Consider the following 23688-nt stretch of genomic DNA (forward strand, 5'->3'; position numbering starts at 1 on the left):
ATATATATTAGGTTTAATATTAGATATTTCTTTAAAAGAGCCAAATTGAGCTATGTACTGTACTTATTCTTGTGAATTTCACCTGAGTCAATAATTGAGTGGAATTCTATAATTTTTTAATGAAAAAGGAAAAAATAATTCGTTTTCTGAGTAATTAACATATTGTCTAGACTACCTCATTTCTAATGATGCTCGATTAACTGCTTATCTAATGACTATTATCTCCTTCCCAGAGGTCATTGAGAAGATTCTACCTTTATTCAAATGTTGATGAAACTCCTCAGAGGACTGGCTTAGGTCTCAAAATCAGATCAATTATATGAAGGGGTTATATGATTTAGCTAATGACATCTAAAGAAACTATTCCTTAAAATACTACAAGTCTTTGCCCTTTAGAAATAGATTTAATTTTAAAATAGTCTCAAGCAGGCCAAGTGAAAGTTAGTCCACTTAATATGATTGAAAATTAATCTGGGAAAATACCATTTGGGATAAAATATAAAGTAAAATGTTTTCTGTTTTTTAGGCTTAATAAGCTATCCATAGCTGCAATTTAAGAGGTGAATTTTATGAAGTGCTGATTGGCAACATCATTACAATGAATCTAAAGCCATCCCAGGGGGGCGCTTGGAAATAGTATATCCCCTTGAATGAATATGTATTATTACTTTCTCTTCTTTAGTATGATTACAATCACATCCTTCTGTTATAAATATTGAATGAGGAAAGCAATTTCTATAAGCTTTCAGAAAAGAGAAACATCCCTGAACTAGTTTTGTCCCTTTCTCGCCCCCCTCTTTGCTTATGTCTCACCCGTTTTCTGTTCCTTGTGTTGGCAGTGCAGTGAGTTACTGAATAAGGCTCTTTAGCTTTTGGTTTTCTAACTCTCACCAAAGACTTTTTCCTGCTGGGTTGTGTAAGAGAAGCTGGGGGGAGATTTGATAGGAGTATCTGATTCACTTGTCTGATTCACAGACTGCTCTCAGAGCTAATCGCAGTTGTGAAAAGCATTGTTCAGTTTTGCTATCCTGCCTGTCTGTTGTTGTTAGGCTCCGTTAAGTCAGGGCTGAACCATGGCAACCCCATGCACAATGAGGGAGACGTGCCTGGGCCTGCGCCATCCTCACACTTGTTCCTGTGCTTGAACCTTTTGCTGCAGTCACTGGGTCCATCCAGCTCATCCAAACCCTTCCTGTCTTTTGATGCCCCTTTGCTGGGTATACAGCAAGCCGTTTGGGCAGCAAAATGAGGAATCTCACTACCATCAAGAGAGAAGAGCCAGGAGTAGTGTGTGTCCTTTGGACCCCAAGATCGGTGCACACTGAACTCCTCACAGAAGAGGGGCAGAGGACAACAGCAACAAAACCGAGAGAGAGTGGTGGGCTTCCAGCTTACAAGATTGAGAAAAGCTGAGTACCTGTGGGCAGGAAACTTGCAGACTGGGGTGCCTCCAGGCACTTAATTGAGGGAACTATACTTGGTGCCCACAAAGCTAGAACTGAGTGCCTTTGGGCTGAGTTTTATGGTGGAGTGGAACTTCCTTTGGGAATTTATCAGAACTGTGACATTGGCCAGCAGGGTAGAGGCCAATGGGCTAAGTGGCTGAGAGCCCAAAGACCAGAGAGACTTGCTTGCAGCCATGTCTGTCTGGAGCATTTCGGACCCTGAATTGTAATCTGTTAACGTCCCTAATAAGGACCACACTCGCGAGGGTCTGGGTTCTGTGTGCCATTAATAAAGAAGCCCACAATCACAGTCATGAGTTCTGTGTGGCCATTGCAACGAATTATTGAACCCAGAAGGGAAGTAAAGAATTTAGCAGGAGGAATGATTGGTTTCAGAATTGTTTTTAAAAAGGTCAGAAGATGGAGGCTTGCCTGACTCCTGCCTCTCAGAAATTGGCTTCAGGCTGACGGGGAGTTTAATTCTCCTGCAGCCTTGTGACGTGAGAGGAGGTCAAATGCCATCCCCCACCCCCACTGTTCTGACAGTTATCTATCTGACAGTTTAGACAAAGGCTGGCGTGATATTAATCATCTTGTCACTCTAAGTTTATTGACGTGATATTTGTCAAAAAAAATGTGCTGGTGGACCAGCAAGTTATATAAGATCATAGGGTTTCTCCTAAGCAAAGCATTGTTTCCATCGTCTGTCCCAAGCTACTTTCAGACTGTTTGCCTCATCTACAAAGCCTGAGGGTACATGTATGCACCCAATAAGCATCTGTTGAGTGAATGAATTACTTACTTTGGAAAATTCAACAACATTTATTTGGGGAGCATTTGCTCTATGCAGGGTGGTGTGGAGTTCATGGATGGTGCAATGAATAGGCAGTCAATTGTGAACGGAAAGGTTCACAGTTCAAATCTACTCAGATAACCTTCAGAAGAAAGGCCTGAAGATCAACTTTATAAAGATCACGGCCATTGAAAAACCTACTTTGAAATACTTAAGAGTCTGAATTGATTTAGCAGCAACTGGCTTGGTTTTATTAGACCTGAAGGTTAAAACACTGAGCCCTAGTGGGGTAGTGGATTATGCATTGGGTTGCTAACTACAATGTTGGCAGTTCAAAGCCGCCAGCCTGTCTGAAGAAGGGAGATGAGGCTATCTGCTCCCATGAAGATTTACAGTCATGGAAACCCACCAGGGCAGTTCTGCTCTGCCCTACAGGGTCTCTATGAGTCAGGATTGACTCAATGGCAGTACAGAGATTTTGTTTGTTTGTTTGGGGTTTGGGTTTGGGGGCTACAACACTGACTCTGAGAGTCCCAGGCTTCATGGAGCTTGAATTCTAATAGAGGAGATAAACAGTAAAATAAGTAAGATGTAAAGCAGAGAACTAATTAAAACAGTTATACCCACCGGGTACCTGGGAAAAAAACAGTAATTGCGCTGGGCAGAGCGGCGCTTTTGTAGTATGCATTTTCCCCAGTGGGCGAGTATTGACCAACTTGCTCTGAGTTAGTACCCCCAGTTGTGTCTCCTGGGAAGGTTCTCTCTGGTCACAGTGAATTTTTTCATAAAAGCAGTTTCACTCGACCCTTGTTTTTTCTGATGGGTGATTTAACAGAACAGCGTGTGGTTGTGAAATTGTATTTCCTGCTCAGGAAACATACCACAGACGCTATTGTGATGTTGAACCCAGCTTATAAGGACAGAGCAATGGGAAAACAAAAACTTGTTTTAAAAAAAGTGAAATGTCGATTGACAACAAACCTTATTTTCTGGACATCCATCAACTTCCCAAACAGACGAAAATGTTCACTTATAGTGTATTTGGAATTCATTGTTCCACCAGGTCAGACTGCTAATCAGGCTTTCTATTTAGAGGTTCTGAAAAGATTGCGTAACAGTATGTGACAAAAGAAGGCCTCACTGGTGGAAGATGGGGGACTGGCTTTGCCACCATGACAGTGTACCCGCTCATGAAGCTCTCAGTGGGCTAGTTTTTGGCAAAAAAAAAGTATTCCTCTCTTGCCCCATGGACCTTACTCACTTGACCTCATTCTGTGCAACTTCTTTTTGTTTCCCCGAATGAAGAAGGACATGAAAAAACACACAGAAGAGGCGAAGGAAAAAAAACCAGGGAGGTGCCGTCAGCTACCCAAACAGATGAGTTTGAAAACTGTTTCCAAGGATGGAATCGCAGATTTGACAAATGCATTAAGCGTAATGGAGAGTACTTTGAAGGTGATAAGGTTGTTTTGTAAAAAAAAAAAAAAATCTGTTTTGGGGGATACCCCCTCATATATGCATATGAAATAAATAAAGGGGGTGTTACAGAAAAACAAGATAGAAGGGGACAAGGTGGTCATCAAAGTGACTTTCAAAGTGATATGTAAATGAATACAAGTGAGACCACCGTGTTCTGAGTCGAAGAAGAGCTCGACAGTCCAGGAATGGGCTTGATGGCTCTGTGAAATGCTAGGCGGGTAGTGTGCCCAGAGGCTAAACAAGTGTGCGTGGAGTACGCAGGGCCAAGTCACTCAGGGCTCGCAGGCCTTGGCTAGGTGTTTGGGCATCATTTTGGTGAAAAGAGAAGAAACCACTGGCGGTATTTAACAAGAGGAGTGATGCCGTAGAAAGACCATTTTAGCTACGGGGTAGAGAAAGTATTGGACATAGGCAAGTCAGGTAATTTACTTTTTGTTACGTCAAATGATTTTCTTTATAGTTAGTTATGCCTTAGAGAGGTAAGAAAAATGAACATCTCAAGCCTCTGCCCCCTGCTACTGCCTCTTGGATTATTTAAGTGTCTTATTTCAATCCAAACTAAATTCACTGCCTCCGTGTCCATGCCGACTGCCTCCTGGGGGCTTCTTAGACTGAGACTCTTTACGAGAGCAGAAGGGCTCAGCTTTCTCCCAAAGAGCCACTGGTGGGTTCGAACTGCTGACCTTGCGATTAGAGACTCAAGGAGCAGCCCACTACACCACTCACCTGTGATGAGCCACAGGGGACATAAGACAGCCAGGTTAAAAAGCCATTCTGAAGAGCAAATGCCCTCTTTGGATACTTTTGGCATCGCTGCCCAAACATGCCTTGACATTTGGATTTCCCGTGGCTTCCAAGTCAGCTTGTTACCCACCCCCTTTCTTCTGACTGTTCCAGCTCGTTCCTGCCCTGCTGACACCAGACATCCCTTACAGTCCACGGGTGATGTTTCTTCTCTTCAATACAGTAAGCTGTCTCTGAGCTGAGTGAGTTTGCTCTTGAAGCTTCAACTTGAAGCCCTCAAGGAACCTCTGAACAGAGTTGCTCTTAAGCAGAGAGGAGGCAGAAGCTGGGCTCAGGAAAACTCTTACAGCACTGGGGTTCGACTGCACCCAGCTATTCTGCTTCAGTGGGTCTGGGTAGCACCCAGGAACCTGCCATGCACCCAGGTCACAAAGCACTGGCTTGGAGTAGTGCGGTCAGTCGCCCAGGCGGCCAGTGCCTCACATACCCGCTGCCCCTCCAGCTGCCCCCACCCCACAGCAGAGCCCTTCCAGGGGTGTCATTGAGACAGTTGTGAGAAATGTGCGGCTGGATTTAAAAGCTGTGTTGGTCCAGAAGAGGAGAAAGAGACTATGTGAAAACCAGAAGTGATGCTTGAAAAAGACTGACAGGACTTCTGGATTTAGAACAAGGTGGAACTTGGTGACTGAGTGAGAAAGCATACAGTAGTAAGCATCTGTTCAATTAACATACACTATTTTCTTCTCCCAAGCCCTGTATCCGTCCTTCCCACGTGGAAGAAACTCTCTTTAGGTGAGAAGCGGTTTCCCAGACAGGAGGGGCAGTGGGCCCTTTAGGATCATGGGATGCAGAGGTGGAAAGTCTGGCCAGCTGGGTCACAGAGACCTTGGTGCTAGAGAGAGCGGCCCCTGGGGTGGGGGTGGGGGGCGCAGGAAGGCAGTGACCGCAGGGGCAGTTCCAGAGGAAAATGTGGCTGCTTTAAAATTCTGCGTGAAGAGTTCTCAGTTCTCCTGCTCCTGGGCCACAGGTCTCCGTGGCGAAGGCCACAACTCCTCCAGGACCATGAGTGCAGGACAGCACGTCAGGCATTGCTGCTTAAATAGGCTGGCTGACCCGGCCGCCTGAGTCCACATTGCCAAACATTGTTTTTTATATAGTGAAATGTGTTCTGTCATTAACTTTCAAATATGCTTATAAAAGATGTGTGTTGAAGCTTGATGACTGCCCACATGTAAAACTTGGAAAGATCCATCAACGTGCTCACGTGGGGCCGAGAACCAAACTGCTGGAACACTCAGCTGCTTGTAGCAAGTTCTCACACCCCATGCATTCCCAGATACCACCCCCAGGAGAGCCTCCATATCTTGGTAAACTGAGGACAAATAGAGAAAAGAAACCCCCTCAGAATACTGAAAAGCATTAGAGGAAATGCTTAGTTGTAAACAAAGTTGGATGCAACTTGCTTGCATGTGAAATATTCTGTGAGATAACGTCTGTCTGTCTGTCTACAGTAAAACTACGTGTACGTAATTGGCCCCCTGCGCCCCTGAAGAATATCTCTTCCTATTCCCCGATCCTCTCCTCACCTCTCCTCTGCCTTTAGATCTTGCTTTTATAGACCCAGAGCTATAAATCCTTGCTTCATAAAATACACACACACACACACAATTAAGCAAAGGATGTTAGGAAGTTCACAGCATTTCCTGGCTTCCCATATGTGGCAGGTCTCTTCATCCCTCCCACTCCTCTTCATCCTCTCTTCCTCTCAAATGCTGCTCCTTCCTCTCCTGCTCTCTCTCCCACAATCCACAGATTCCACAGCCATAGAAGCCTCTCTGTGCTTCTGTGGGCATGAGCTCATCTCGTCTTGACATCGCCCAATGCACGATGCCAAATGCCATTGTGAAGTTCGGCGGGGCAGAACACCAGCCCAGATCCTGCTCTGGTAGCCTCTCCTACCAGACCTCTCCCCTGGTCATGCGTGCTGTCCTCTGATCTGCCTTCATCCCCAGGGAGCACGCTTTCTAATTCGCAAGTCAAAGACATTTCCAAATATGTTCAGAGGCGAGGGCCTACAGTGGAGAAGTGACCCTCTCAGGGGAAGCAAGTGAACAAGGCGGCATTGTTCACATCTTGTAGGTGAGGGACCGAGGTTAAGCAGAGTTCTCATGGAGGGTCACAGTTGGCAAAGGCGCAATTCAAGCTCCGTGATGTCTGACACAGATTAAGCCCGCAGCCCCTCCACTCAGGTTTGCACAATTCTCCAAGTGTTTGTCTCAAACGGCAGACTTTCTCAACTTGTCTCTTCTAACTCTGCTCTCAACCATGTTGTCACCGTGTGTCTTTGGGAGACCCGCGACCTTACAGGAAAACCCAGAGTGGCCCTCTCCTCCCCGCCTTCCCTCTTCCTTGCACCTCAATAAAAGGGAGATAGCGATATCTCTTTTCTGCACCCCTCCCCCCGCCTTTGCAAAGTCAGAAGTGGGGCTATCTGGAGTTCCGTGGTTATAGAGGGACGTTAGGGAAGGCAAGGTAGGTTTAAGTCCAAACTTGACCAACGTTAAGTTTGAACAGCTTAGCCGTTTTAAGGCTTATCTTCCTTCCCTGCAAAACAGGTATATTAATAATAGCTATGCCTTGGGCTACTAACAGAAAGGTCAGCAGTTCAAAAACACCAGCCATTCCACAGGAGAAAAATGAGGCTTTATACTACTGTAATGGGTTGCCATCGCAGAAACCCCCGAGGGCAGTTCTGCTGTGCCCATGTGTCCCCTTAGGGCGGCTGTGAATCAGTCTTTACTTGATGGCAGGGAGACCTTGTGAATGTGAACATATCTAGTATTGTACTGCGTAGGTTGTAGGGTTGCAGAAAGTTGTGGTGCCCCCTCTCTCTCTCCTTTCTTAAGTTGCTTAACACCATTTAAAAAATTAATTTGTGCACCCTGCGTTGGGGAGCAAATATCTATTGAAATCAAAACTATCAGCTTTCCTTCCAAATGTCAAGACTAATCTTGGGAGTGATTCACTTTTGATTCCACTCAACTAAAGCACTATGAAATGAAATATTCTCAGTAGTATTATTCTAAATAAAAGACAAACAGCCCTTATCTGACTGTTCACCCCCGGAGTCGCCTTTCTGTCCTGCTAGCCATCAGTCGCTCTCAGAACAAAGCACTTGCTGGACTTTTTTTAATGATGTCCCAAACTCACTGCTTTAAGGGAGGCCGGGAGTGGTGGCAAAAGGAAAAGGAGCTCCTTCATGGACAGTGCAAAGACTTCTCTAAAGAACAACTTGTGCAACGATTTTAAGCCGTTGTTTTGGGCATGACGGTGGCACATTTGCTTGCCTTGAGTTTTCAGCTACAATGAAGGAAATCTGAGCTTGTGCATGTATATAAGAAGTTAGATGATTTTCTGCTTGGGTCTGGGAATTTAAAAGTTAGAGCAATGTTAAACAAATAGTCTGAATTTTGTAGGAGCCTATTTTGCCAGCTCCCAAAACATCCTTCTTTTTAAATATTGGGTAAACTCCCAAGGTACAATGCCACACATGGCCATGCCTCCCTCTCGGATATCACAAGGCAGCATGGCAGACTGCAGAGAGCCCTGCGTGGGCAGAAGTGCCCACCAGCTCTGCCAACTGTGAACCATGCCAGTGCATACTGTCATTTCAGGATCTTCACTTCTTCTAAAAATGATCTTACTTCTAAAGAACAGTAAGCAAGGACCGAATAAAAAATTTAAACCCCATTGTATCCCTAGACTAAGACGGTGCCTAACACATGGTAGGCCCTCAAAGCTATGTACTAAGTGGACAAGTGAGAATGAATTGAATCCCATTCAACTGATCACAGGATTTCCAACAGGGAGATCTGCCTTATTATTTCTCTCAGGTTGAGAGAGCTTCTGACGTACCAAAAACCAGTGCTGGAAATAAAGTTCAAAATCCCTTGATTCTAGAGGTAATCTTTATCAGAGTCTTAGCAAACTCCCAATTTGGGAACCTAAATCTGTATTGTTTCCTGTGACTGCAAACGTTTACCAGGTGTAAAATTGGTTCTGAAGAGGATGTCACCTGCTTGTAGGATAGTCAAAACCAGCTGCACTTCTCCGCCTTTTTATAACATGGAAAATGATGGAATATGCCTCTAAATCGTTTTATTTCCCACACTTACTTTTGATTTCTCACCAGAACACGGTTGCTAGAGTCTATGATGATCCTTTCTAATGCCTTTCAAAGTAAAATTGATTTTCCTTATCCAAGTCTTAGATGGTTGCACTTTAAAGGTCATGGGAGGACTATGTAAGTATTATTTTCTTTCACGGATCAGGATGAGCTTTTTTCCCACATATAATCATCTCTGTATATATTTACCTTTGCCCATTCCACTCTAATAAGGACAGTAAATGTTTTTAGCATTGCATACAATTAACTTTTCTTTCTTTGTTCTTAGTAAAGAATTACACTGAGTAATTCTTAAGTCAGGAACTCCCAGAGTTTACAGTAAATCAAAGTGGTATAAACGTGCCATCCAACATTATGCCAATCAATATCAAGCAAAATTTCAAGACAGATGCAAATTCAGAATTTTTTAACAATTCACTCAGAACACCTTATGCATTGTGGAAATGTCATCAAAGAACGTTTTTAATCCAGTAGTAAAAAGCATAATTTTATTACTATTCTTTTAACCATGGCATACTATGTTTTAGCTACCATAATTTACTTTTATAGCTTTTGTAATACATATAATAGTAGTGGTTTGTACTACATTTTCCAGAGGTGTGCTGATTTGATATTGTGTCAACTTGACTGACTTAGGATTCTCAGTAGTAGGGCAAAAAGACCTCCCTCATAAAATGCAGGTCACAGCCTGATGACATCGCCTTGGGTCTGTGGCCTAGTTCATATCTATAAATACACTGGAGAACTGGCTCTCTCCTCTCTTCCTCCTGCTGGCCTGGATCCTGTGTCAGATTCCTTGGGACTTAGGCCAGCAGCCTACCATGTGACCTGCCAGCCCTGGGAGTTGTTGATGGTCTGCCATGTCGCCTACCTTGGATCCATTCAACTCTGCCTCCGTTGACATTGTTCTGCCATCTGCTCTGTCTTCCTGCTTCCTAATTGGTCAGCCAGGACCTCCATGCATTGGGAGGGGCCTCTAGCTATACATCTGACCTATGGAGTTGAGCTGGACTGGGCTTGCCCCTCTGCACTTGCATGATATAAACTTCTTCCTTAATGTAAATTGATCAGACATGAGTGTCACTGGTTTTGTTTTTCTAGAAAAACCAGTGTAGCACAAGAAGAATACACCTGGAATAGTTTCTGCTTTTAGTGGTATCAAAAGTTTACCTATTTGCAGGAAGACTAACATTTTAGCATTACAAGTATTTGGTGTCTTCTACTTTTTAGCAAAAGTATCTCTTAATGCATTCACAAGCACCCATAGGGAAATTCTTCTTGTAATTTTCAAATTGGTGGGACCTCCTTTGGAACAGGAAACCTAGGTTAAGAAATAAAGCAGATAAAAGTACAAGCACATGGCCAGCCATATTCATCCTGTGCTCCTGACATTGAAAAACAGACAGCGTGCTACTTTATTTCTATTAGATGTTTCTTCTTATTTCATCTATGTAAAATGGTATGATATTCTTTGAAGGCAGCCTACTATGCTAGTTTACTATTGGCTGATGTAGTAAACTACGACAAATTTTTGTGGTTTAAAAAGCAAATTTATTCTTTTACAGTTCTGTAGGCAAGAAATCTAAATGGCTCTCAAGGATGTTAGTAAGACTGGTTTTTCTGGAAGCTCCAGCACAGAAACCATTTTGGCCTCTTCCAGCACTCCTTGGCTTCTGGCCCCACTAATCTAATCTCTGCTCCCTCCACACTGTCATATTGTTACATAGTCTTCCCTTAAATTGACCCCCTTACCTTTGTAATTACATTTTGAGTTAACCCAGATAACACAGGAAAATCTCTTTACCCTGAGATTCTTAATCATGTCTGTAAATTCTCTTTTGCCATCTAAGGGAATTTATTCACAGATTCTGGGAATTGGGACGTGGACATCTTGGGTAGCTAGTATTCAGCAAATTATAATATGAATTAAGTAATTATATGAATTCAAATTCAAAAAAATGAATTCAAATTACATAATGAATTAAGGATGTCTACTTTAAGCCCTGTAAATCAACAACAACAAATGCTATCATTGAGTAGATTCTAATTCATGGGAGCCCGTGTGTTTCAGAGTAGAAATGCACATAGGGGTTTCAAAGCCTATGCACTTTGAAAGATCATCAAGCCTTTATTCTTAGGCACCGCTGGATGGATTAAAGTCTCCAACTTCTCAGTTATTAGCTACGCAGTTAACTGTTGGTGCTGCCAAGTGACTCCATAAACCCCAATAGCAGTTTAAAGCCATCAGCCCGCTCTTTGGGAGAAAGAAGGCTTTCTATTCTTATAAAGAAAGAGTTCTAGTCTCAGAAACTCACAAGGGCCATCCTACCCTGTCCTGCAGTGTCACGGTGAGGTGAATGGACTCTGGCAGTGAGAGTGAGGCACCTGATTATAATTAGACTCAGTCATTTATGACACTGATTCTTGCCACTAAAATGTGGAAGGGTTATATGTGAGCAGGAGCTTTAAAAGACAGCCTGCATTTGATTGCTCTTTCTTTCCGTCTCTCACAGGAGCAGCATGTTATAACTAAGAGTCACTGCTTGGTCTCCCTGCTGGAAAGAAATACATGGAGCAGAGCAATAGTAGACGCCTATCATGAGCAATAAATAGAGCTTTGATACTCTTAAGTCACGGAGATTACAAATATTAAATTTGAAATGTTGGATAGTCAGAGCAGATCATAACTAGAACTAGAACTTGGAAGTCTTCAGCATCTTGACTGCACTTGAAGCAAAGGAAAGGAGCTCAGGTGCTGCTGTCGGGTCAGCATTGTACGACGAACCACAAAGACAGTGATTCAACCTGACTAGCCTCGGGGACGGAGGAAGGCCAGGCTGTCAGCTCCTGTACAGATGTGCAAAGCCCCGAGAATCCAATAGAGGATCACGATGAGGCAGAATTGACTTGATGGTAGTAGGTCTGTTTTTGGTTTTAAGCTGAGTGAGTAGATAAGATCACTCAGAAAAGTAACAGAGAGAGAGAGAGGTCTCAGAGGAAGCTGAGATGGCAGATGAGACAAGATTGGTCAGATACTTGGAATTAGCACCCATTCCATGGCAGTGGGTTTTGTTTTTGTTTTAGTATCAGCATTTGAGAGAGGAAATGAAAAATTCAGCAGGAACTACTAATATTTATTGATCTCATGGCATATCCCAAATTATTTTCCTCCTTATGGAGCAAAATAGTGTCTGTTGTTAGAATTTAGCTATCAACTGTCTGAACCACAGCTGATTTTTTTCCTATTGTGAATCCAGAGATGTTACTATTTTATGCAAACATAACCATTTATAACTTGTTAAACAAAAATTGAGCTCTCCATGATATGCAGGGCTAGTTGAGTTCCGCAAACAGCTCCTCAGGTGCCCCGGCGCCGTGGGTAGAGAGTACTACAGGGAGAAATAGACTAAGTTATGAAACAGTATTCTCTGAGTCAGGAACTGCCACTTGAGAAATGCTGGGAGTGAGTCTTGACTCATGTGTCGGGTTTGTGGTTTTCAGAGAGTTGATGCTGGTTTCCCATCAGAAAAGCACCGAGCAGCTGCAGGAAAGCGTTAGACAGAAGCTGCTGAGTGATGCCGACTGGAGGGCGAAGGTAACGACAACGTGGTTCTCCTCAGCGTGGGCTTTATATGCTTTCTTTAGGGCTGCCCTTTGCTACGAGACTGCGTCCCAGCTGAATGTCTTTGCTCCCGTGCACCCTTTTAGTGCCTTCTGAAATTCCTAGGTCAACGTGCTGATGAGGCATCTCTTCCAAAATATTACACAGCATAATGGAAAATAAATGATCAAAATAGAAGTCCAAAATCTTTTCAGATGAAAATAGCCCTTCCCTTTCAGGTCAGAGCATACTTTTTTTTTCTTTAATTTATTTTGGCCTCCTCAGAGGCAAAGCCTGCCCTCTGACCACATTCTTCAAAGAAGGGAAATATTAATTCCTATACAACATCCCTGGTGAGAGGATGGAAAATGACTGGAAAAGATTTCATTGTGAACATTTAGTATATGCATCCTAGCAATTAACCATGCATGAGTATTTAGCTTTCTGGATATTATTTACAAAGAAAATAATCACTCAAAGTATTTAAATTGACACTGATTTGTGTGTGTGTGTGTGTGTGTGTGTGTGTGTGTGTGTGTCTTTGGATTTTTCTATATTGTTTTTAAAGGTTCAGCAATGAATATTATTTTCATTAATTTTAAGATTATGTAGCAGGTAATGTATTAAAAGTCGTTGGTCCTTCCTTCCAAGACTAGGCCTAACTGCTGTAAGTGGGGTGCTGGGGGGCTGGCCATCATTTCCTTGCCATTAACTTCTGATACTTGTAGACTGATCCCTGGGCTGCACACTGGGCACAGACATCCCCTGTCCCTTTTCTTCCCCAATCTCTATCTCTTCCTAACACTCGCCTCCATCTTAAATTTGGCTCCAGAACTGAACCTATCCACCGAAAATTTCAGATTCCTTAACTAAAGACCTAACCCCCTGTTTGCTTATCAAAAGATGCTTCTTCTTAGGCTCTGAAGCAACCCATAGAGGCCACTCCAACAAACAGGAACAGCTTCACACAAAATTCCCCACCCTTCCACCCAGAAGATTGAAACCATTTAGGTATTGCTATTGGCTGAGGTCAAGGCTAACTGTGTCACCTTCATTTCAAAACTTCACACCCTGGCCACTCTCAGCCAATCCTAACCCATTGTAAATGGCTTCTTTTTCTTCTCAGGATTCACATTCTGGCTGTGACCAACATGATCACTATCACAGACATTCCATAAGGACATAAAATGTTAAGTCAAATACGGACTAACATTGCCATAAGCATCTCCTTCCTACTTTGTTTCGTTTTATAGTGGAGCAACACTCCTTTCAATTCCTCTCAAAGATATTCTCAACCCGTATCTTAATGGCTGGTCTGTTCTTCATTTCTCCTATCCTTAATAATTCATGTTTGAAAAATCAAAAGGATGTGAAATATTCAGCCTGACTACTAATAAAAAAATTTTTAAGAAAGAAAGTTAAACCCTGAGAGAGAAAGTGTTTACTCATGCAGTTGATAGTATGATTTTTTTGCACGGTGGTGAATTGAGGTCGTCTCTCACATCCTTACTCTTTTGGCGAGCAGTTTGACACTGTGTGTCAGAAGGTACTGCAGCAGTTCCATCCGGTGACTCTGAAACGTCGGGGATGGAGGACTGACAAGGATTATCAGCTTGTTCCTTCCTACACACACCTGCCTGCCTTTCCTCAGACAGAGTGGCCATGTGGGTGTGCTCTCTCCATCGCCGAGTCCCCATCCCATGCGAGGCCTTCTGGTGCACTGACCAGAAAAGAAGGCTCTGGGTGCACACACCACTCCAGTACTTCTGCTCACTATCCTGGGCCTTCGTTGCTGCCTGCCCCATGTGAAGAGAGCAAGATGGTGTTCATGTGTTCATGCTTTAGGCTGCTACACTAATTTGGCTTTACATTTTGAAGCTGATTTAATAGTGAAAAATAAACCTGGATAGGAGTTTCTATATTCTAAGATCATGATATGTTTCAGACAGATTAATCATATCACAGATGTGTTTTTGGAACTGTATCATTGTCTATAGTGTAACTGGACATGTCATTGTATTAGGACATGACTTCTTATCAATAAATGTCATCTTATTAGCTTAGCAGTAGATCGAGATCCAGACAACTAAAGCCAAAGAATGAAAGTTATGTCTTGACTGTGTTAGCTATTGAGACTGTGACTAAAAACCCTCTCATGAGAAAGGAGAATCGCTAATCTGACATTATCATCTCTTTCTTAGGTCACTGTGCCTTTGCGTAGGAATGAAATGTTCCCTTTGCAAGTATATAAAACATATTAGAATAGACTTCATAACTAAATGCCTTTAATGTTAAAAAATTAGATACTGGTTTGTGCCAGTGCTTAATTATTTCAGAGTATGTAACGGGCACATAATAGAATCAATAGTTGCTATGCAGCAAAGATGGTGTGTTTTAAAATAACTGGATTTACTAATTATTATAAATTTTTGTTTATTTCCAGTATTTTTTTGATGTGAGTAAAGTAAATTAATGTTCATGCTGAACCTTTATAATCATTTCCAAATGCACGGTGTGATTGCTCTTCAGCTCAAACTATGCAGTTAAATTTTGTGTAGCTATAGTTCCTGCATGATCAACTCACATTACCTGTTGCCTATCATTTTTCAGTTCAGTAAACGAGTTCTAGATAGATATTACCAAAGCATCCCATGTAGGAACATTTTAACTGCCCTGTTGACCTCGTTTCAAATAGTACATAGAGTTGTTAAGAACTAGTATTTAGAACAAAGTCTTTTTCTTCCTAAATGAAGCAATTGGACTTATAAGGAAATGGGGAAAGGGATAATTTATTTAATAAATTAGCCAATTCCAAAGTTAAAGGAAGACAAAAAGCAACTCTTAATTGTTTTTTGAAATGGGAGAACATAGAGTCTAATATCCTAATGTCTTTCAGTATACCATTAATGAGATTTAAAATATTAACTATAAAATACCAAATTTGTCAGAGTTGAAATGATGATTTCCAAATAAGCACAATAAATGGCTTATATAGATCATCTCATTTAACTCCTTATTCTAGGTGCAAAACATAACCTCATTAGTAGAGGGTTTATTATATGCCAGGCCTTGTGCTGAATAGTTTCCATAAATATAATTAAAATCATCCTGATGTTTTCCACACAAAACAAACAAACAAAGGAACAGAGAAGTTAGACAGTTTGAGCAAGGTCATATTGACAGGAAATGACAGCTGAGAATTAACATTTGTGTATATAAACACATAATCTAAATCATGGGCATCTAGCCAAGCTAGAGTAACAGGGATTATATTTACCCTCCTCCATGAAACAACTCAAACACTGAAGAAAAGATAGGAAGCAATCATTTGAAGATCCTGGGCATTAAGCAGCAAAGGACAGTGATCACTAGGGACATGATACTTTCAGAGAAATTCCAGACCGTGGTTCAAGTGACGTTTGGCAGATTCTCTAAAGTGAGTAGACATTGATGAGAGTCTAGAAAGATCTGAGTCTAAAGTTTACAGAAGAGTGGAGTATCACACACACACACACACACACACACACACACACACACACACACTCACAGCTCTGAAGACCAATAGTCCTCCATGAGTATGTGTATGATCAGCACATTAGTGTTGGAGAAACCACCCAAAGCTGAGGAAATAAGTACCTGAAAGAATTTGAGAAAGTAGTAACCAAAACTTACACATGGCCAAGAATGACACTTTTCCTACCAGTTGCCTAGAAAACCTCATAATTCAGAGGATATTAAATTGAGTATTCATTAGGTTCTAAAATCAGCGGTAAGGAGTAATTAGCCTAAGTAAAATGCTGACCTGGTTCTTCCTAAGATTTTTTAAAATAAATATGTAAAAGGAACTAAATTACATCCCAGAACAGAACTGTAGAATATTCAGAAGAAGGAAAATATATTCAGTACTTAACAAGAAAAAAATCCACAATGCTTGGACTCAAGTAAGAATAGCCAAGCTTGTAAAGAAAGGGGAAAATATAAACTAGGATGAGAAGAAGCAATAACTAAAAATTAACTCAGAATTGAGATCTATGTTTGAGTCAGCAGACAACAAGGACATAAAACATTGATGCTAACTATTCCATAGGTCAAAAAGCTCCGGGAAATTGACTGTGTTAAGTAGGGGCATGGAAGGCATTTTTTCAAAACCCAAACTGAACTTCTGTGGATTAAAACAACAATGTCTGAGATTAAAAACACACTTTATGGCATATCAGATATATATATTTTAAAACTTGATGAGCTTAAAGACATGACTATAGAACCTATCTAAATTAAATAAGAGAAAGGAGATTCCAAACAATCCCTGAGGGTTGTGATCTACACATGTGATCCAATGTATGTGTAAGTGACTGGGTAGTGCCCAAAGTCAAGTATGTAATCACTAGCTGAAAGATTAGCGGTTCAAACCCACCCAGAAGCACTTTGTAAAACAGACCTGGTGATCTGTTTCTGGAAAGCTGTGGCCTTAAAAACCCCAGGGAGCAGTTCTCCGCTTCACACACGCAGTCACCATGGGTGGAATCCACTCAACAGCAACAGCAAAACACACTGAGGCACTCAGGAGCTCCGGAGGTACAGGAGAAGAGGGAACAGAAAAAATATTTGAAGAACTAATAGCTAAATATTTTCAATTTGATGGCAAGAATAAACCCACAGAGTTAAAAATATCAATGAATTCTGAGTAAATGAAACCAAGCATAGCAAGGTACATTATCACCAGCTTGTTCAAAACTAGTGATAAATGAAAATTATAAGAGCGGCCAGGAAAGGGCTTTGTTACATAGATGGCAGCAGATGTTTCATTGAAAACGATGCAAACAGAACTACAGTGGAACTGAAAGTAGAACTGAAAGTAGAAAGGAGAAACAAAATCTTTTCAAACTATTGACCTAGAATCCTATACAAACGGAAAATAACTATCAAAAACAAGAGTTAAATAGATTTTTTTCTCTCTCCAGAAATACAACAGTTGAAAGAATTTATCAGTAGCAGACCCAACTGTCAGACTGACAATTACACCCAATGGAAATGTCATTTTACCCAAAGTAATGTAGAACATGGGAATGGTAACAGTATGAGTAAATATATGAAAATTGTTTTTGTTTTTATCATTTCAGATCTCTTTAAAATATTATTGACTAAAATAATAACAATTTAACATGTCATTAAAAGATAGATTGTGTTGCGTCAGAGATGCATCCTATAAACTTTAAACCAAGCCACATCCACTGTTGTCCAGTTGATCTGACTCACAGCAAACCTGCAGGTAGAGGACAGACTGACCAATCTTTTGGTAAGCAGCCAATGCTTAACCTACAGTACCAATAGGGGAATCACAACAGAGGGGAAAAATTATAGCAAAGAAGATAAATTTTGATTCAAAAACTAAAAACAGGAAAGATAAAGATGGATGTGTCAAAAATAAGATAGGATTATCTTTCTCCCCAATACTGTGAGTAGTTTCTAACTGAACTGCCAACCTTCTGGTTTAGCAGCCCCAAACAGAATCACTAAATCACACAAGAAGATAGCAGATTTAAACCTAAGCACACAAGTAATTACTCAGAACAAAACAAGCACCAAATTCACTCATTGAGTCAGTTCCAGTTCACAGTAGAGTAGAACTGTCTGTTATGAGTTTCCAAGACTGTAAATCTTTTTTGTTGTTGTTAACTTTTATTAGCTTTTATTTTAGCTTAATTTACCTGAGAGCCAGAAGTTTTTGCTTCTTCGTTTTCTTCTGAGAAATCTTTTTCTTCTGTGCAAGCTCCTCTTCTGGCTGAGGAACGATGTGTGCCTTTTCAGGAAGGAGGATTTCAGTGTGGCAGGGGGAGCTCAGGTATGGGTTGATCCGGCCACGAGAGCTGAAAGTCCAGCCGATGCATCTGGGGGGCTTTTTTCACTTGAATGTTCTCAATGACGAGAGAACCTGCGTCTAAACCTGTAGGTTCAGCATTATTTTCTACATTTTTAAACACGTGCAGCAAAAATTCAGCATTCTGAATTGGGGCCACTTACCCTGTGTCCAGTGCAACCCTGTTTGGCCTGGGCACACTCACCAGCTGCACCACGGTGACGTCAGACAGCACACTGCTTCTGCAAAGTGAACGCTTTCACATACTTGGAGGCTTTCCAGGTATGTGTGCCCTCAACGACCGGGAAGTTTCTCAGGTGTTCTTAAAATGGACCCGAAGATTCCATTCTTCTTGAGTAGCAGGATTTTGTGGAATTTTCTGGGTAAAGTGAATAGGAAACCATTTTGACACATCGCCTCAAGCTGCTCTGGGAAGAGCCAGACTACACATCTTTATGGGAATTGGGAGTCTCACCATCCTTGCCTCTAAGGAGAATTCTGGCCATATTTTTTTCCCACGATTATGCTTTGGACAGTCTTTAGCAGTCTTTGGTACGTTTGATATACTTAGTGGGGCTTCCCCATCAAATCCTTCTGGCGTGGCCCATGAAGAACACTGTGCATCTCGAAAGGCCAGAGTCTAAAGTCCTACTAGTCTGTAGCACGTAGGCAGGGCCCTAACGGATGGATAGAAAGTAGGTCACATATATCCAATTAAGGGGGAGGTGGGAGGAGAAATGATCTACATAGAACCCCCTCCCAGGAGGACGGACCACAGAAAAGTGGGTGAAGGGAGACATTGGTCAGTGTAAGACATGACAAAATAATAATAATTTATAAATTCTCAAGGGTTCAGGAGGGAGGGAGAATGAGAGAGGAAGGGAAGGGAAAAAATGAGGAGCCAATACCAAAGGCTCAAGTAGAAAGAAAATGTTTTGAGAATGATGATGGCAACAAATGTACAAATGTGCTTGACACAATGGATGTATGTATGGATTGTGATAAGAGCTGTACGAGCCCCCAGTAAAGAGGAGTTTTTCAAAAAGCATAAACTGGGAGTATTCACCTCTTGGGTTTCAGATAAGTATTATGAAGCATTTTTCCCCAATGGCAGCTTGCCCCCTGCTTAACCTAACAACAGAAATGTGATGTACTTCTTCAAGACATGTGCTCCTCTATCTTGACTTGAATCTCCAGTAAGGTTCACTAATTCCCATTGTCCAAGTGTCTGTTGCTTTGGGGCTCACCAGAGAACAGTTTCGTATGGCAGCAGCTGCTTGGTCGTCACCCTCTGGACACAACTTGAGAAAATGTCCCCAGCTAAGGAGAGAATCGTTCTCTCTTATCAAAAATCATTGTGCAAGCATCACCACAATCAGTCACAGCGTTTTCCTCCTCCTCGCACTCAACAATCGGTCTTGGAAGAAACACAGCCAGGATTTTCTACTTGCTCCCCATTTCCCTCCAACGTCCCCTCCCATACCCCCCAATAAGACATCAACCCGGTTACTGTCCTTACAGAATCACCTATCCTGGATTGCATATACTGAAAAACATAGCAAAAAACAAAAATAAAAAATATTTTTAAACCACCACCGCCACCAAAATAAACCCGAGGGAAACCCCAATTTAAAAGAAAGTAGGGAATATTAAAAACCAGAAAAATAAAATAAAATGAGTCAAAGGAGAGATCCAGTGACAATGTATTAGATTTTAACCTAATTGGTTCCGTCACAACTCACTTTCCATTACACTCTGCACGAGAGGAAGGGCCACAGCCAGAGGGAATTCACTGGAGACACCGTCCACATGCTGATATCACCTCTTTGCTTTTCCTTTTTCTTATGAAGCAACATTAAAGTGAGTCCAAGAGAAGATCAAGTGATAAGGTATCACACTGTAACCTAACTGCATCTGCCATAAGTAACTTGACAAGGCTCTCTGTTTAATAACAAGTTTGCTCATCCTTCTACGATGCTCTGAGAGGTTTCTCCAGAGGCTTAACCCATGTGTAGAACCTGCAAATGGGTTTTGGGCTTCTACGGTCAAAGAGAGCCTTCTGCAATCCAGCTGTTTACAGTTTACGCTCTGATGCCATTCCCTCCTTCAGATTTGGATTTTATCACTTATAATCGTTGGATCACACAGACTGGTGTGCTTCTTCCATATGGACTTAGTTGATGGCTCACTTAGGTTGCTGCTTGTTTGAAGACAGGTCTTTGGGACCCCAGATGCTGTTGTTTCTAATAGTCAGGCACCATCTGCTTTCCTCACCACACTTTTCTCTAGCACCTAGAGCTTCAGAGATCTCTTCATAAGCAAGCGCATCAAGCAGGGCCATGTTACGAGAACTAATTGCTCTTACATTAGGGCTAGAATTAAGTGTGAGCCCAGAATCCATCCGCGTATCTATGGTTTGCATACACCTCTAGTTCACTTTAGAGGACTCACTATTGTTTCGTGACAGAGAACATTGTCAATCATCCTCCTGGTGCATAAGGCAGTTATAGAGGGTGCCATTAATTTGTCTCTCGGACCTACTCTTTGAAATTTTCTGTTCATCTCTTTTGCTTTACCATTTCTTCCATTTGCCTCAGCTACTCTGAGTAAGAGCAAGTTTCAGAATCTCTTCTGACATCCACTTTGTGTTTTCTTTCTTTCTGTCATTTTAATGACTTCTTGCTTTCTTCATGTAGGAGGAGCTTGATAGAACCCCACAGCTCATCAGGACTTCTGTCACTAATGGTCAAAGCATCCAATCTCTTCTTGAGATATTCTCAAGCTTCAGGTAGGATAGAGTCAAGGTCATCGTTTGGCTCGCATTGGCTTGTTTTAATTTTTTCTAGCCTCAACCTGAATTTGCATATGAGCAAGTCATGGTCTGTTCCCCAGTCAGCCCCTGGTCTGGTTGTAGCTGCTGATGCGGTGCTTCTCCACCATCTCTTCCCCCAGATCTCATCTTTATAATCCCTGTGTATTGCACTTGGAGAAATGTGTCGTGTTGTTGCAGCAACACAAATGTGTTGTGTTGTTGCAAAAGTTATGTGTAATGAAAAAGTTGTTGGTCTTGTGAAACTATCACGTGACCTCCAGCTTCATTTCTATCGCCAAGGCCATGTTTTCTTACCACTGTTCTCTCCACTTCGTTTCCAGCTTTTTCATTCCCATTGCCCATAATTATCAATGCGTCTTGAATGCACGTTTGGTGAATTTCAGACTGAGCATTTTGATAAAATTATTTAATTTCTTCATTACTAACTTTAATGGTTGGTGCATAACTTTGAATACTAGTTGTATTTACTGAATTTCCTTGTATGCAGATAGATATAATCTGCATCTGATATGTAGATAGATGTAAAATATGATAGGATGATCACAGACAGCATTGTACTTCAAGATAGATCTGGAGCTGTACTTTTGATAATAAATACAATGGCATTCCGCATAAATCTGTCCTTTCTCGAATAGTAAACCATCTGATTTTCTTAATCAAAGTGGCCAGTACTAGTTTACTTCAGCTCATGAATGCCTAGGATAGTAATGTGTATGTGTTAAATGACAGTTTGGGTAACTGTCAATATTCTTAAATTCATGCTGTGTACATTCCAAGTTCCAATTACAAATTGAGTTTTGCAGCTGTTTCTTCCCATTTAGAGTCATGTCTCATCAGCAAATAAAGACCCCAAAGGCTTTACTCTCCAGAGCTTTATTTCATCCATATCATGATGTTGAACTCTCCCTAGTCCTGGGAGGGGCTCCTCTTCCGGCACTCCTGACAAAGTCCTCCTGCTGCTCACACTGGGGAGAGCCAGCTAGAGAAAACTTGAGCAACGCTGTTAGCAAGCCTAGCCTAATCCATAATCAAGGACCTCTCCGCTCAACAGTCACATGATAAACATCCTCCTCAAGTTTATATGGGATACTCAACCCCAAAAGTCCATATTCTGTGCCAAAAATGAACGTCAATATGTATAAAAGACCTCAAACCATACAAAGCAATTTCTCTAACCATAACTAAATTAAATTATAGTCATTTACAGAAAGATCTCTAGGAATAGTCCAATATCTGGGAACTAAAATATCAAGGCCAGCCTTTAACAACTGTGCCGTGTAGATGTGTATGGAGACAGGCTGTGTGGAATAGGTAAACACACAAATGTGGGATCAGCAGGAAACATCTCTGCGTGCACACCCTTTACACCTTGTAGTAGTTTTATAATATTGGTAATTAACTTCTCTGAGCCTATTTCCTCATTTGAAATCATAAAAATTACTACCGTATCTTTTTCCCAGTAAGGATGAAATACAGTAACACATGAAAAGCATCCTGTATCCTCCCTCTGTGGCCCCTAGCAGGCGCTCCATGAGCAGGTGCCGCTTCTACCTTAAATTCACCCAGCTCTGGGCGGGACTTGGCCTGCCGACTCCTTACGAGTGATCTTTCATTATAAATTTTATTTTTGAGTTCTCTAGATAACTTGTTCTGTAGTCATTAATTCATATATCATCTGAAGTATTAGTTTACAGTAACTTCTCCCCAAGCCCTCAGCATTTGCTTTTAACTTTTAGAAAATAACATAATAATTTCTTTTTAGGAGCTCTATTTTTTTAAGATTATTCTATTGGAGGCTCTTAAAGCTCTTTTGTTTGCTCTTAAAGTGCTTATAACAATCCATGAATCAATTGTATCAAGCATATTTGTACTTATGTTGCCATCATTATTTTCTAAACATTTACTTTGTATTTGAGCCCTTGGTATCAGCTCCTCTTTTTACCTTCCCTCCCTCCTTCCACCCTCGTGATCCCTTGATAAATTATAAATTATTATTATTTTCATATCTTCTGCCGACTGCTGTCTCTCTTCCCCTGCGGTTTCTTCCCCTTCCTCTCCTCACCTTCCCCTTACGCTCCTGGTATCACTACTCCCATTTCTGTTCCTCAGGGGTTTATCCCACCTGGATTCAATGTGTTCTGAGCTCTTATCTGTACCTGTGTACATGCTCTGGCCTAGCCCACAGTGAAAGGCAGGATTGGGGTCATGGTAGGGGGGGGTGGGTGAGGAAGCGTCAATGAACCAGAGGAATCTTGTGCATTTCATCAGCGCTATACTTCACCCTGGTTGACTCATGCCTTCCTTTTGACTCTTCTGTGAGGGGATGTCCCATTGTCTGCAGATGGGCTTTGGGTCTCTGTTTCAACCTCCCTCCTTCTCAGCAATATGTTTTCTTGTTTGTTTTGGGTCTTCTGATGCCTGTTACATGATCCCATCAACACCTCATGCTCACACAGGTTGGATGCTTCTACCATGTGGTCCTGTTGCTTAGTTGCTAGATGGTCGCTTATTTAACTTAAGCCTTTAAGACCCCCGCCACTATATCTTTTGACAGCTGGGCACTATCAGCTTTCTTCACCACACTTGCCTGTGCACCCATTTTGTCTTCAGCGATTGTGTAGGGAGTGTGAGCATCACAGAATGCCAGGTTGTTAGAACAAAGTGCTTTTGCGTTAAGGGAGGGCTAGAGCAGAGGCCCAATGTCTGTCCACTTCCTCAATGTATTTCCATATACATAAATATATGTACAT

The 23688-nt window shown here is 41.7% G+C and overlaps 1 protein-coding gene across 1 annotated transcript in view; it reads left to right on the plus strand.

Moving 5' to 3' along the window:
• Positions 1 to 23688, plus strand: part of LOC142445281 (uncharacterized) — a 112107-nt gene that overhangs the window by 47718 nt on the left and 40701 nt on the right. The window contains exon 5 of the mRNA XM_075546959.1: positions 12149 to 12242. Coding sequence (XP_075403074.1) covers positions 12149 to 12242 — 94 coding nt within the window. The remainder of the gene's footprint in view (positions 1 to 12148; positions 12243 to 23688) is intronic.

The sequence above is a fragment of the Tenrec ecaudatus genome, chromosome 4, assembly GCF_050624435.1.
Source record: "Tenrec ecaudatus isolate mTenEca1 chromosome 4, mTenEca1.hap1, whole genome shotgun sequence".
NCBI classification, from domain to species: Eukaryota; Metazoa; Chordata; class Mammalia; order Afrosoricida; family Tenrecidae; genus Tenrec; species Tenrec ecaudatus.